Source organism: Pseudophryne corroboree, chromosome 2 (genome assembly GCF_028390025.1).
Source record: "Pseudophryne corroboree isolate aPseCor3 chromosome 2, aPseCor3.hap2, whole genome shotgun sequence".
Taxonomy (NCBI): domain Eukaryota; kingdom Metazoa; phylum Chordata; class Amphibia; order Anura; family Myobatrachidae; genus Pseudophryne; species Pseudophryne corroboree.
In genome coordinates this window covers 67,613,641-67,629,461 of record NC_086445.1, presented here as the reverse complement: position 1 = coordinate 67,629,461, position 15,821 = coordinate 67,613,641, and the positions used below count along the sequence as shown (strand labels likewise).

Sequence of the window (15,821 nt, the reverse complement as noted above, 5' to 3'; positions counted from 1 at the left end):
GGCGCGAACCCTGCCACAGTGCTCACAGGTGAAAAACAGTACAAAATTCTGAAATATCTGTCTCCAGACTACACATTATCAACGTACTGTACCCTGAGCAAACTAAAAAAAAAAAAAAAAAAAGACAGTAGCACTAATATTTTTAGCATCAATCTATTACTTTTGGAAATGCATGTGTTGTAATGGTGGTGGCACCCCCATTTTGTGTGTGTGTGTGTGTGTGTGTGTGTGTGTGTGTGTGTGTGTGTGTGTGTGTGTGTGTGATTTTGAACATGTGGCACCCTAAAAGTAGAATATTGCCTACGCCTGTGCTAGAGTTATACCAAGTGCATTGCTATGAGTAGAGATGTGCAGGTTCGGATTTACTCGTTTTTATAATGCCAGAATTAACCCAACTTCGGATTTATCCGGATTTTTCTTATTGGCTAACCAAAACACGTGACACCCGAGAGCCAATAAGATGCCATTTTGAGATCCATCATCCTGGTAAATCCGAACCCACATATCTCTAGCTATGAGCAAACTCGGGGTAGTGTCTGTCACCTCTCTGCCTCTCCTCCTTATTTTCTGAACTTTCCAAACCAGCCGGCACCCCACCAGTGGCGGATCCAGGGGGGGGGCACTCGGGCCCGTGCCCCCCCTGTCATTTGTGGCCTCCGTCCCCCCCAGCGCCGGCGCCACACAGAGAGATGACGGGAGCCCGCTGAGATTTTGTTACCAGCAGGCGGCCGTCTCACTGCACATCGCCCCCGCATGTGTCACTGAGACACGCTGCCACTCAGTCCGGCGGCAGCGTGTCTCAGCTGTCAGGAGAGGAGAGCGCCCGCCAGCGCGGCTGTGTCTGGCGCGGCGGCGTATAGCAGACTTCAAACCAGCCGCCGGTTCGTGAGCCAATCAGAGCTCGCGGACCGGCAGCCAATCAGAAGCCACCGGTCCGCGAGCTCTGATTGGCTCACGAACCGGCGGCTGGTTTGAACGAAGTCCGTTATACGCCACCGCGCCAGACACAGCCGCGGGCGCTCTCCTCTCCTGACTCACCCGTCCCTCACAGCCGGAGCCCGGAGGAGGACAGCAGCAGCAGTGGTAAGCAGCTGCAGCACTGGCTGCTGTGGGGGCAATTGTATACCTGGCACTGTGGGGCAATTGACTGGCACTCTGGGGCATTTGTATACCTGGCACTGTGGGGGCATTTGTTTACCTGGCACTGTGGGGGCATTTGTATACCTGTCAGGTATACAATTGCCCCCACAGTGTCAGATCAACAATTGCCCCCACAGTGTCAGGTATTACCCGACACTGTGGGGGCAATTGTGGATCTGACACTGTGGGGATAATTGTGGATCTGGCACTGTGGGGGCATTTGTATACCTGGCACTGTGGGGGCATTTGTGGATCTGACACTGTGGGGGCAATTGTGGATCTGGCACTGTGGAGGCATTTGTATACCTGGCACTGTGGGGGCATTTGTATACCTGGCACTGTGGGGGCATTTGTATACCTGGCACTGTGGGGGCATTTGTATACCTGGCACTGTGGGGGCATTTGTATACCTGGCACTGTGGGGGATTTTGTGGATCTGGCACTGTGGGGGCATTTGTATACCTGGCACTGTGGGGGCATTTGTGGATCTGGCACTGTGGGGGCATTTGTATACCTGGCACTGTGGGGGCATTTGTATACCTGGCACTGTGGGGGCATTTGTGGATCTGGCACTGTGGGGGCAATTGTGGATCTGGCACTGCACTATTGGGGGCATATGTCTGTGTTTCACGTCCCATTTTAATTGGCCACACCCATTTTTTTGGCACGCGCGCCCCGTGGGGCACAGTACCTCTATGGGGCACTCTCTGTCTGATTGGTCGCCGCTTAGCCTCGCCGGGAGTGCACACAGACGCTCTCATTCCAGTGAATGGGGCGCGTGCGTGTCACGGACACGTGCGCGCCCCAGACGCGGTGATAGGCCCAGGCACAGACGGAACTCCATCTGTAATGGTGGCTAAACTACAAGCAGACAAACTACTGGGGGCATTACCACTGGGAGGCTAAACTAAAGGGGGGGGGGTAAACTACTGGGGTCATAACTGCAGGGGCATTACCACTTGGGGCATAACTACTAGGGCGCTAAATGACTGGGGGCATTACTACAGGCAACATTACTACTGGGGGCAATACGGGCATTGCATAAGGGGCACCACTACTATGGGGTCTATATAAGGGGCACTACCAGTACAGTGGACATTGCATAATGAGCGCTACAACTGTGGGCATTGTATAAGAAGCGCCACCTCACATGCACCGAAGCCTCACGCAAATGTACTTGCCCCTTCCATGGTGCCCCCCCTATCATTTTCTTCTGGATCCGCCCCTGCATGACACCCTGCCCTAATGATGTCACATAGCGCCTGACACTAGACCACACCCCCATGAGTTTGAATTACAGTATGAGAGGAATAGTACACCTCAGTTGGACTGACGTTTGGTGCAAATAAACGGCTGAAGGAGAAGATAAGGCCAATAATATAGGCAAGCATGCAGCATTTAATAGGGCCGTGACCAAAACGAAGTAAAATCCTATTACAAGAATGTTTTATGCGGTAATCCATTAATATTTAAATTAGACAAATGTGAAGGGAAAATAATAAAACATTGTTAGAGTCTCTTTAAGTACTGGTTACATATACAACATTTTCAAGGGTGAAGCTGTAATAACTACGTAATATAACAGGTGCATCGACAATGTTTAGGTCGACCACTATAGGTCGACAGTCACTAGGTCGACAGGGTTAGATGGTCGACATGTTCTAGGTCGACATGTCAAAAGGTCGACATGAGTTTAAAAAAAATAAATTGTAAAACTTTTTCATACTTAACGATCCACAAGGACTACGATTGGAACGGTAATCTGTGCCTAGCAGAGCGAGGCACCTTGCCCGAAGCATGGCGAGCCATGCGAGCGAACACGGTGCACTAATTGGGGTTCCCGGGCACTCTACGAAGAAAACGACACAAAAAACCCATAAAATACTAGTGTCGAACTTTTGACCTGTCGACCTAGAACACGTCGACCTTCTGACCCTGTCGACCTATAGTGGTCGACCTAAATATTGTCGACCTAGACACTGTCGATCCAATGATCCACACCCCATCCAACGTGTTAGTGAAGCATAAAGATTAGGGCCCCCATTTATCAAACCTTGGAGAGTGATAAATAGCAGTGATAAAGTACCAACCACAAATATTTAGGGAAAGGAAAGACAAAAGAATTCCTTTTTGGGAGCACTAGTACCAACCAATCAGCTACTAACTGCCATGTCACAGGCTGTGTTTGAAAAATGATAGAAGCTGATTGGCTGATCATTTATCACCCTGCTATTTACCACTCTCCAAGGCTTGATAAATCTGGGTCTAGGAATCTTGTCACTGGAGAAAGACTGAACGACGAAGACAGATTTGTGGATAAGCGGAGTGCGACACACGTACAATATACTATAGTCATGACACTTCCTCCAACGTCTGTGCTGCAGCCTGTACGGTGAAAGCGCCGATTGAAATTTGTTTCTTTACTTCGTTCCATGCAGCGGGTTGGTCAGCCGCGTGCTCAATATCAAATAATGCATCATAGATCCCGGGGAAAGACTCTCCGGCATACTTATTGTGGCTGCTCGGCGCGAAGATGATATGCCTGGGGAAAGCAGAAATAAAGTCACTTACATTTATTATTTATTTTTTATGAAAAAAGTCAGACGTTTGGGACAAATCCCCCATTAGGAGCATATTTATGACATTGTATTGTGGGAAATGTTCTGTAATATAATGTTCCACACAAAAGGTTTCCCTTGGATGTAATAAGGAGGGACCACACAAGATATCTCTGGTATCCGCCGCAGTCCATCCATTTACCAAACTCTGGAATGCATCGTTTGGCTCCAGAAGCTACTGCCCATAATAGACTATGGACTACTCTTTTGCATTTGGTCTCAGAGGAGGATCCTCAGGATCCCTCCCCATTGGCACCCATGGACATGTACGTAGTCCAATGGCCGCACATGTGCAGTACGGTCCTGTGTGCTGGGTACGGTGCTTTCCCTTTGCTTCTAACCATTTGCTAGGAGAAGGCTTTTTCAGAAGCTCTGCCCTGGCATCTAGAGCAGTGGTTCTCAAACTCGGTCCTCGGGACCCCACACCGTTCACGTTTTCCATGTCACCCAGCAGCTGCTCTGTGTATCCCCAACTGTCACATTTTAAAAATCTACAGGTGACCTACAAAACATGAACCGTATGGGGTCCTGAGGACCGAGTTTGAGAACCTGTGATCTAGAGCATGGAAAAAGCGAACGACCAGTAACCTCATTACCGCATTGCAAGTTTGGGTGTAACTATCACGTTTGTGGTAAGTATGCTGCTTAAGGATTTATCCCGCTCTACTATAGCAATTAGCTGGGAGCCCGTCTCCAGAATGAGCTGAGTGAGAGTAGACAGATACAGTAATGTAACTTTGAGTATGGATGAACTGATTAACATAGATGGCTGTTACATTGGACACAGGATGGTCAGAAAATAAAAATAATACACAGTATATGATTGGCTGCTCTGGGCAACATCACTTTTCATTTTTAGAAGCTTTAGTACCCCTCTGTGCCTTCTTTCCAGCAATGTGCTGGCATTAAGTACCTGTGGAGGTCCCAGGGCAGGAATTCCACCTATCCCCAATGGTGCACTTAGGCCCTAATTCAAGGTTGATTGCAAAACATAATTTTCCTCTAATGGGCAAAACCATATGCACTGCAGGTGGGGCAGATATAACATGTGCAGAGAGAGTTAGATTTGAGTGGGTTATATTGTTTCTGTGCAGGGTAAATACTGGCTGCTTTATTTTTACACTGCAATTCAGATTTCAGTTTGAACACACACCACCCACCTCTCTCACATGTTACATCTGCCCCACCTGCAGTGCATATGGTTTTGCCCATTAGAGGAAAATTATGTTTTGCAATCAACCTTGAATTAGGTCCTTAATGCGGATTTCTGCTCATACCGTCCTAAGGTAAAAAAATCTGTGGTAACTAGTGCTTCCAGTATTACTTGTAGGCTTACCATGGGTGGTAATTGGATAGCTCAGGCACTTAACCCAAGAGGTAAAACCCTGTGGCAAACCCCGTGGTTAATTGAATTTGCCCCAGTGATGGGGAGGGAGGGATAACCTGAACAGGTGAATTCATCATTAGCTGTTTTTTTACCTGTAGAATTTACGGCCAGGTAATCCCAGGGGATCAATGAACGCTCTCTCCAGATACATTAGCTGATCATTCACGGATCTCACCGCTATTAGGCTATTACGACAAAACACAGTATAACTGGTAAGAGACGCTGTATACAATAGAGAAACGGATTATGTATTAATACTATAAAGGATAGTAGAAGAGGTCGGTTTGGAGGTCAGCAACAATATAAAGGCATGTAGTCATTATAATAGGCAGAAGTGGTTGTATGTTACATTATACCGGAGTAAGCAATGAATATTAAAGGTGCCACATGTTCAAAATCACCTCTCTCTGCTACAGCTGCCCCACTGCAGAGCACATGGTTTTGCCCATTAGCTAACAAATTTGCTGCTGCCATCAGATCTGAATTAGGCCCAAGGTTCTGATGTACAGTACAGGGGCTGTGGCAGAGGGAGTCAGTTTGGGTAGGTAGGGCCGGTGCAAGGTTTTATGGCACCCTAAGCAAATACCTCAGCCCACTACCCCCCCAATGCCTGCTTCACATCCCCTCAGGAGAAAGTGTGGAGGTAGTGTCTTAGACGTTCCACAGTCACCAGCTGCATTAAGTACAAGAATGTCTCTCTCAGAAACAGCCTAAATTTTGTAAGAGGCGGACACATTTGTGCACCCCAATTTCCAGTGCCATAGGCAGCTGCCCTGTGTGTAGCACATGTTGCGTTATTTCACTGTGTGCATGCTCAGAAATCAGACGCACAAATATGCCAGATTGCAGACCTGCACACACATGACAATTATGACACCCTGCGGCTGGAGAGACAGGAAATGGAAGGGGAGGTGTAACGTAGGCTGATCTGATCTGAATTGTTTGCCCAGCAATGTTATGAGAAGAGGCAAATTTATGCTTGATTCAGAAGTTGGATGTAGTGGAGCGTTTGTTTGGGGGGGGGGGGGTGTTTTGGGGGGGGGAGCAGAGCTGAGAGGAGCCCATCTATCCTGTTAAAGTTACATGTGTTATATACATTTTTCACCATTGAGTGGTACATAGGGACCCTTACCAACTTTTCCCTTAGGGCCTACAGTTTATCTAGAAATGCCCCAGGACCTGCTCATATAAATGTGATATCAAATGAACTGGGGGGCATTATCATGTTACATACTGTAATAAGAACTGTGGCACTGTAATGTGGCACAATATGAAGTGGAGGCTCTATACCGTGGCATAATATGAACCAGGGACAGCACAGTAATGGGAATTGTGGGTAATGTGTTGTATAATATTTACTGGTAGCTACAATGTGACATAATGCTAACTAGGGTTCATAAAATCAATTAGGACACTACTATAAGGTATAAAAGTAACAACTGCTGCGGAGAGGTGTCCCTCTAGAAGCATTGGGACAGGGGCCCCTTCAAAATATTACTATGGGGCCCTCAAAGTTCTGGCTACGCTCCTCTCGGATGTGGCAGTGTGGCTGGTAAATGGGGTGTTGCTTGCTCCGGGTTACACTGAAACTATTACTTTGGGCATCTGTTGCCCCATTTTGTGACACACCAGAACGGTCCATAAACCTGTACCTGCTGTTGCTACTACTATAATAATTCTCAATATATCACCTAATGGAAAGCTTCAGGGCAGAGTATACACCAATGGAAAACTCTCTTACTCACTTTGTCGTATCAAGGTCTTTCAACCGCTGGTGAAATGATATAGCTGTGCTTGTAAAATTGTCTATAGCAGAAAACAACGGTTCTGGGAAACAGATTAGAAGGTAAGAAGCATCATATATAGTGGCATAGTATAAGAAATAGTTTCAGTGATGTTGCACGCTAAAAGGACATTATACAAATACATTTACCAAAGCATTTCTGTGTCTCTGTGATGGGTTATTCAATGCAGCTAAATCTGGACTCATCATCCAAAGCTGCATGCTCTTTGCTGCCGGAGAGAGACCATACTCCTTCCACTATATCATTTTCAGTATGTGGCCTCCTGCTGCCTCCATTCCTCTCCTCACATCATGTCACTGCCCCTGTCACATGCAGCCCTGTCCTCCCTGACACACCACCCATCTCCTGATATACTCTGTGCTGCTTGGGACCCTGCTCCTTCTACTATATAACTCTCAGTTTGTGGCTTCCTGCTGCCTCCATTCCCCTCCTCACATCATGTCACTGCCCCTGTCACATGCAGCCCTGTCCTCACTGACACATCACTCATCTCCTGATATACTCTGTGCTGCTGGGAGTCTCTGCTCCTTCTACTATATAACTGCCAGTCTGTGCCTTCCTGCTGACTCCATTCCCCTCCTCACATCATGTCACTGCCCCTGTCACATGCAGCCCTGTCCTCACTGACACATCACCCATCTACTGATATACTCTGTGCTGCTGGGGACCCTGCTCCTTCCACTATATAACTGCCAGTCTGTGGCTTCCTGCTGCCTCCATTCCCCCCCTCACATCATGTCACTGCCCCTGTCACATGCAGCCCTGTCCTCACTGACACATCACTCATCTCCTGATATACTCTGTGCTGCTGGGGACCCTGCTCCTTCCACAATATAACTGCCAGTCTGTGACTTCCTGCTGTCTCCATTCCCCTCCTCACATCATGTCACTGTCCCTGTCACGTGCAGCCCTGTCCTCACTGACACATCACTCATCTCCTGATGTACTCTGTGCTGCTGGGGGACCCTGCTCCTCCCACTATATAACTCTCAGTTTGTGGCTTCCTGCTGCCTCCATTCTCCTCCTCACATAAGACTTTGGGGTCAATTTACTAAGCTGCGAACGAAGATAAAGTACCAGCCAATCAGCTCCTAACTGTCATTTTTCAAACACAGTTAGACCCTGATTGGCTGATACTTTATCTCTGGCTACTTTATCTCCATCCAAGGCTTATTAAATAGACCTCACAGTCACATATAGTCCTAGCCTCACATGAGTGAACATGTTGCTGCCCTTCACAAATTTATCTCCTGAAATATTCTGTGCTGCTGTGTACATTTACATCATCTGATTGGTTAAGGCTAGTTTTATCCTCTGCCACTTGAAAGTGGAGCGCTGGCAAGATTGATAAATCACACAGACTATAAGTATAAATCATCCGCAGCAATATATACAATCCATGTAAATCTTGCCATCAAACAGATAACAAGACCGTCCCACAGCCAGTGATAGAAAAGTGCAGTACTGCAGTGGTTCTCAACCGCGGTCCTCAAGTACTCCCAACAGTTCATGTTTTCCAGGTCTCCTCACAGAATCGCAAGTGAAATAATTTGCTCCACCTGTGGGACTTTTATAATGTGTCAGTGAGTAATGAATACACCTGTTCAACTGCTAGGTGACCTGGAAAACATGAACTGTTGTGGGGTACTTGAGGACCGAGATTGAGAACCACTAGTCTGCAAGTACTGTATGCCAGCCAGCACGTGCAGCTTAAAAATGGGAAAACAAGAAGCAAACTTACCAAATGTGACGTTATAAGTCATCACTGGAGACGGAGTATTCTGTGCCATATTGTAAATTATAGTAGCATAATTCTTTAGTGCGTCAGCATAGTCTCGGGCATCAAAGGGGAGGACCACGGAGTCGGCCAAATCAAAGACGAGTCCACCCCGCACTTTGGCTACTGCCAGGTGATTCTTATAGGACGGGTCATAAAATCGATCGACAATCTCCGAAGTCTCATAGACGCTGTGATATACTGGATAGCCACTATATCTTCCCTCTTTCTGAGAAAGAACCATTTCAAATAATGAAACACTGTCATATCTACACCAAATATAAAAAAAAAAGTCATGACAGATTAATAATGATCATACCCGATTGCTGACCTTATATAATATTGAGCGTTGTTTATTGGGCCTAATTCAGACCTGATCAGCTGCTGTGTGTTTTCACACAGCAGCCGATCAGGTCTGAAGTGCGCCGGAGCCGCAGTGCGCCGGCGCATGTCAGACAGCCGACGGCCGACTCAGCCCTGCGATCGCCTCTTCCTGATTGACGGGCAGAAGCGGTCGCTGGGAGGGAGGGGTCGGGCCGGCGGTGTTTGGATGCCGTTTAAGGGGTGCAGTCTGGGCAACGCAGGCATGCCCAGACCGTGTGGGGGGTGGGCTGCGGCGGCTGCATGACATCACACGCAGCCGCTGTGACCCGGACAGTGACGAGTAGCTCCCTGCCAGGAGCTGCGCTGGTGGGGAGCCACTCTTCAAGTACAAAAGCATTCCTGCTGTGCGATGCTTTAGTACTTGTGCGACGGGGTAAGGACTGACATGCGGGGCGGACTAGCCCTGTGCTGGGCGTCCCCCCGCATGTCAGGGAAGCTGATCGTAGATCTGCTAAATGAATTAGGCCCATTGTGCGCCAAATGAATAGCAGGATTCACTGGTGATGAAGCCACGGGGCCTGGATACTGAAGGGGGAGTGACCAAATCTGGAAGGAGTGGCCACGCCCCCTCTGGGGTTAAAAACAATGGAGAATACTTTGCACAGCACCAGCAGCAAGCAGCACTGCAAAGGGGAATATGTCTTTCTATTAGCAGCTGACCTGTGCCCCAATAGGCCCCTCCAAGAAGCTGGGTAACAAACATTTCCAATACAGCATGCTAAGGGACTGGGGGGTCTATGTACTAAACCTTGGAGAGACATAAAGTGAATGAAGATAAAGTATGTACCAGCCAATCGGCTCCTGTCATTTTTTAAACACAGCCTGTAACATGGCAGTTAGTAGCTGATTGGCTGGTACTTTATCTCCATCTACTTTATCTCTCTCCAATGCTTAGTAAAAAGATCTCTGAGCGACTTCTATATTTAATAAAATACAATGAGGTAAAAACAAGCTTGCATGAAAAATGTTAAATATAAATACAAAAACTTATGGCCAAAATGTGAAATGCTGTCTGGACATGAAGAGTGAAATCCATCCGAACCTACACAAATAACTATAATAAGATCAAAGAGCAACAGTCGTATAGCTCTTATTTATGTGTCCTTGGACCTGTTCTTATTTTTGAACTGTGATTAGTGTTTGTTTCATGCTTATACGATTATAGCATTTAAGGCCTCAGTGTGGCATTTGGTTGTGGGTAAGGGATATTTAGCTTGTCACTGGATAGAACTGAGAATGACTCAGCGCCGTGGATACACATGAACCATCCTTCCCACTTACCAGGTGCTCTGGTACAAAACACTCACCCAATTTTTAGTGTAGCGAGCTCTCCCGGAAGCGATGCCGAGCCGCTGAAAAAATACTTCAAAGTCATTTCCTGACCCCAGCTTGTTTATCCTTAAAAATTTGAAAAAAGGAAATAATGAGTCGGGGTGTCGTGTCAGGCACTTCGCACTCCAGCTACAGACTCAGAGAGCCTGGCGCCTGAAGAAGAACATAAATCAGGCACAAATGCAGATGGCAGACCCATTTACTACCTGATGCGAGTATCCGCATGGCTTCATGGGTGTCCACTGTTTTCCCATCCACAGTCAGGAGCGGTTTCAAGTGTGGGCAAGCCGGGCAGCCAGCTGGGAACCCGCAAGCGTCTGCCCACACTTCGCACCCTGGCTGCAGCAGGCGCCGTGGGCTGCATGGGCACCCACTACAGCCAATATAATTGAAGGAAATACTCAGACGCTAGAGGTCCTACTTTACTTCTAGCGTCTGAAGGAGAGAAGGGAGACAGATGCTAGAGGTAGAGTAGGACATGTAGTGTCTGAATGTTTCCCTCAACGGTATCGGCTGCAGCGGGCGCCTGCTTCAGCCTGGGTACTGGCGGTGGGCTCATGTAAACCCCGTGGCAACAAGCATGAAACCCTGGCAGTGAGCATGAGACCCCTGGCAACGAGCATGAAAACCTTGACAATGGCCCTCATTCCGAGTTGATCGGTCGCAAGGCGAATTTAGCAGAGTTGCTCACACTAATGCGCCGCCTACTGGGAGTGTATCTTAGCATCTTAAATTTGCGACCGATGTATTCGCAATATTGCGATTACAAACTACTTAGCAGTTTCACAGTAGCTTCAGACTTACTCGGCATCTGCGATCAGTTCAGTGCTTGTCGTTCCTGGTTTGACGTCATAAACACACCCAGCGTTCGCCCAGACACTCCCCCGTTTCTCCGGCCACTCCTGCGTTTTTTCCGGAAACGGTAGCGTTTTTAACCACACGCCCATAAAACGCCGTGTTTCCGCCCAGTAACACCCATTTCCTTCGCCGGTGCGAAGAAAAAGCCGTGAGTAAAAATACTATCTTCATTGTAAAATTACTTGGCGCAGTCGCAGTGCGAATATTGCGCATGCGTACTAAGCGGAATTTCACTGCGATGCAAAGAAAATTACCGAGCGAACGACTCGGAACGAGGGCCAATGAGCATGAGACCCCTGGGAACGAGCAGGAAACCCCTGGCAACAAGCATGGAACCCAGATCAGAAAACCCTTGGCAATGAGCAGATAATGTAATACAGAAAAATGCATAATACAGATTACTCAATTAGAGAGCGCTTAATTTAAAAATAATTAGAAGCCTTACAGTTTGGCATATGGCATGGCATAATGGGGGTCATTCTGAGTTGATCGCTAGCTGCCGTTCGCAGCGCAGCGTTCAGTCAAAAAAAGGCACTTCTGCGCATGCGTACGGGCCGCAGTACGCACGTGCCAAGTACTTTCATACAAAACTATGCAGTTTTACACAAGACCGAGTTACTCTTTTCTGTCGCTCTGTTGATTGGGGAGTGATTGACAGGAAGTGGGTGTTTCTGGGTGGTAACTGACCATTTTATGGGAGTGTGCTAACAAACGCAGGCGTGTCAGGTAAAACCGCAGGCGTGCCTGGGGAAACGGGGAAGTGGCTGGCCGAACGCAGGGCGTGTTTGTGACGTCAAAGCAAGAACTAAACTGACTGAAGTGATCGCAAGGTAGGAGTAGGTTTGGAGCTGCTCAGAAACTGCATGAAAATTTTTTAGAGCAGTTCTGCTAACCTTTCGTTCGCATTTCTGCTAAGCTAAGATACACTCCCAGAGGGCGGCGGCCTAGCGTTTGCACTGCTGCTTAAAGCAGCTAGCAAGCGATCAACTCGGAATTAGGGCCAATGTGTGGCATAATGTTTAATAGGCATTATGGTGTGTATAAAATGGGAAACACATGTAATAACTCAGCTGGAGGTGAAAGCGTAAAGACCTGCTGAGGGACTCTGATTAGAACAGATTAGCCGAATTGTAGATTAGAATTCAGTCCGTCAAATCAGGCAAAAAAATCGCAAAATAACTCCAGACCCCCGCTGCCAACTCATGCCAGCAACGACGAGTAGCTAATCCCTGAGTAGGATAAAAAAGTGGGAACACCAACAGACGCACAATACCATACTGACAGAACTGTAACAACATAATACAACGCAAATAAACACAGCACGATGCTCAATCCGACCTCTCATGCAACGGGGCGAATATATCGTCTGTAACTTGACGACTTCCATCGCCCCACCGCCTGGATTTCAGTTCTGGACAAACCTGCCGCCGCAGCCGATGTCGCAGCGCCTATTCGGAAGGAATGGGTACCGAACGCAGCGGGTGGGAGGCCCAAGCTCGCCAAACAACGGCTCAGCATCCAACGAAACTGGTATTTCGTCACCGGCCGCCCGTCATAGTGCAATAGCCATGACCCCCTCCTCACGGGTCGCACCGCCACATATTGCACAGCTAGACCTACTGGGCAAACGTCCTACTCCTGCGCCGGAATCAAAGTGACCCAGCGACCTCTCCCCACTTGGTCCGTCTTAGAGCGCCGCAATCTGCACAGCAAGGACCTCTCACCCACTACCACGTCTTCGTCCAGCATGCGCGAATCCGCTCTCTTGGAAGGCGCTACCAACTCCGAAACCCTAAAGGCCCCGTGGTAAGCCATTGAGAACGCCAAACTGAACAAAAGCGTCTCAAACCTGGACGACGTGACTCGCCCCACCGCCGCGATGACGGCCGGCAACAAAGCCGCATCAATGGGCCGCCTCCTTTCCGGTGGCGTCGGCGCTACTCGCGCCCACCCTTTCATTGCCTTCCGCAGAACATTGCTTTTTGTCACATCTGGGACGCCCCGCAGCTTACAGAAAAACGAGACCCCAGCCAAGTACCGGGATACCACCGCTCGGGACCTACCCGAAACATACAGCTGCCAAATAAAAGAAAACATCAGCCGATGCCTGCTCTTACCTTGTTGCTGACGACCTTGGACAAACTCCTCCCACTCGCTCCAAGCTTGTCCGTAAGCCCTGAGCGTGGCTGGCGCGACTGACCGTAACGCTAGACCCTCCAGTCCGGCCCGATCACCTGCCAAACATAACCGGGACAATGAAAACCTTGCTCGTCGGCCTCGGGTGCCAACAACCAAAACCTCTCCCACTGTCCTCGCGACAAAGCGTCGGCAATCCCATTCTCCAAACCGGGCACATGCTGCGCGCGGAACCACAGTTCCTACGCAAGCATGTCAAAAGCAATTGCCCGAGCACTCGCAGAACCACCAACGACTTTGCCCTCTGGTTATTAATCGCATGTACCACGCCCAGATTATCGCATCTAAACAATATGCTGCGATTAGACAGCCGATCGCCCCAGACCTCCAACGCCACCATAATGGGAAAAAGCTCCAGAAGCACCAGATATTTAGTTAGACCCTCGCTATGCCATTTTGCCGGCCAGGATGCCGCGCACCAAGATCCCTCCAGAAAGCACCCGAATCCAGAGGCACCCGCTGCGTCGGTGAACAGCTGCAACCACTCGCTGTCCACCGCTGGTGCTTGCCATATACACACCCCGTTGAAATCCTCCAGGAACGAGGCCCATATGGCCAAATCCCTTTTTATTTCGGAGGACAAACGCACAAAATGATGTGGCCTGGCACACCCCGCTGTCGCCCTTTCAAGCTTCCGGCAGAAAACCCTGCCCATCGGTATTACCCGACAAGCAAAGTTCAACATGCCCAGCAAGGACTGCGCCTGCCGCAGCGTGACTTTACGCGAACCTTCGAACCGGCAAATGGTCTCACGGAGCTTCGAAACCTTGTCCCGGGGCAGCCGACACTCTCCCGCCACCGTGTCGATTTCAATCCCCAAAAATGACAAGCAGGAGGCCGGACCCTCTGTTTTGTCCACGGCCACGGGAACAGCGAAGTGGTAAAAGAGAGCTTGTATGCTAAAAAGCAAGTCACCGCACCTCGTAGCATTAGCCGGACCTGCACACAGAAAGTCATCAAGGTAATGGGCTACCCCGTGAACCCCTGACGAAGACTCCACGCACCAATGAAGAAACGTGCTAAAGCGCTCGAAAAATGAGCATGAAACGGAGCATCCCATCGGCAAGCATTTGTCGATGAAATACTCCGCCCCAATCCGGAAACCCATAAAACGGAATGAGTCCGGATGCAACGGCAATAACCTAAAAGCTGATTCAACATCAAACTTAGCCATAAGGGCCCCGGTCCCGTAGCTGCGGACCATCTCTAGTGCCTCATCGAATGACTGATACACCACCGAGCAATAAGCCGGTGGTATTGCGTCATTGACCGACGCCCCTAACGGGTAAGAAAGATGCTGGATGAGCCGGAAAGCGCCTGGAGTCTTCTTAGGAACCACCCCGACCGGAGAGATGACCAAATCATCGACCGGGGGTGCCATAAACTGTCCCTCCATCCTGCCCAACCTGACCTCCTTATCCACTTTCTCCCGAAGCACTCCCGGCAAGGCTCGGGCAGATTGGAGGTTCCTCTGTGCCCGCACGGACACCTCACTCGCAACAGGCAAGCGAAAGCCAAACTTAAAACCGTCAAACAAAAAATTTGCATCCTCTCTATTCGGATACAATTCCAACCACCGGCCCATAGTCCCCAACTTAATTGGTGTTGGAGCTCTGCGGAGCGGTCCCGCTCGCGGCCTGCCTGGGGTACGCTTGCTTACCCCGCGCCCCCTGCCTACCGCCTTTGAAACATGAGGAGGCTGGGTGGGCTCTGCCACACTGCTGGCAGGAGTGTCGAAAACGACACTGCTTGCCAAAGGAACATGTTCCGCTGTTAAATGCGAAACACTTTCCTCTCGTGGCGGAACGCCCACCTGCATGGACGACCGATCCACCCGCTTTGGCAAATCCGCCGTCCGCGCCGGACCCCTGGGCTGCTGACCCTGCGCGTCGCCCGTCCGTCCCCTGTTTCCGGGGTTCCTCCTCCTGTTGCGAGGCCCGGGTTACTTTGAGCCAGACCTCCACATCCTTGAATCCGAAGTCCATGACCCGCAAGCCATCCTGCTTCTCCCGAAACTCCTGATCATACCGACGCCACTCCGAGCCCGAGGATGTGCGCTGCATGTCGTGTACGAGATGCAGATACCGGATTACATTCATGTGCTCTTCCGGCCTATCCTCCATGTAGCACGTCGCAAATACGCAGAACCCGGCCAGCCAATTATCGAAGGACCGGAAAGCCTCAGCCCCCATGCCCTTCTTTGCGACCGCTGCCTTATAATCCTTCTTCATGGTCCTTGTTAAAACGAAAACGTCCACGAAGTCACCCCTACGAATCTTCTTGCGGCAGCTATCTCGCAGCCCCCGCATTACTGCGGTGTAGTC

General features: G+C 49.4%; 1 protein-coding gene across 2 annotated transcripts in view; it reads right to left on the bottom strand.

The window, feature by feature from the left end:
• Positions 1–2,520: 2,520 nt before the first annotated feature.
• Positions 2,521–15,821, bottom strand: part of LOC134999086 (glutamate carboxypeptidase 2-like) — a 151,922-nt gene continuing 138,621 nt past the window's right edge. For both annotated transcript variants that reach the window (XM_063951404.1, XM_063951403.1), the window contains exons 15-19: positions 10,419–10,509; positions 8,692–8,956; positions 6,891–6,972; positions 5,238–5,330; positions 2,521–3,682 (exon numbers count right to left, since the gene is read on the bottom strand). In XM_063951404.1, coding sequence (XP_063807474.1) covers positions 3,493–3,682; positions 5,238–5,330; positions 6,891–6,972; positions 8,692–8,956; positions 10,419–10,509 — 721 coding nt within the window. In that variant the 3' untranslated portion in view covers positions 2,521–3,492. The remainder of the gene's footprint in view (positions 3,683–5,237; positions 5,331–6,890; positions 6,973–8,691; positions 8,957–10,418; positions 10,510–15,821) is intronic.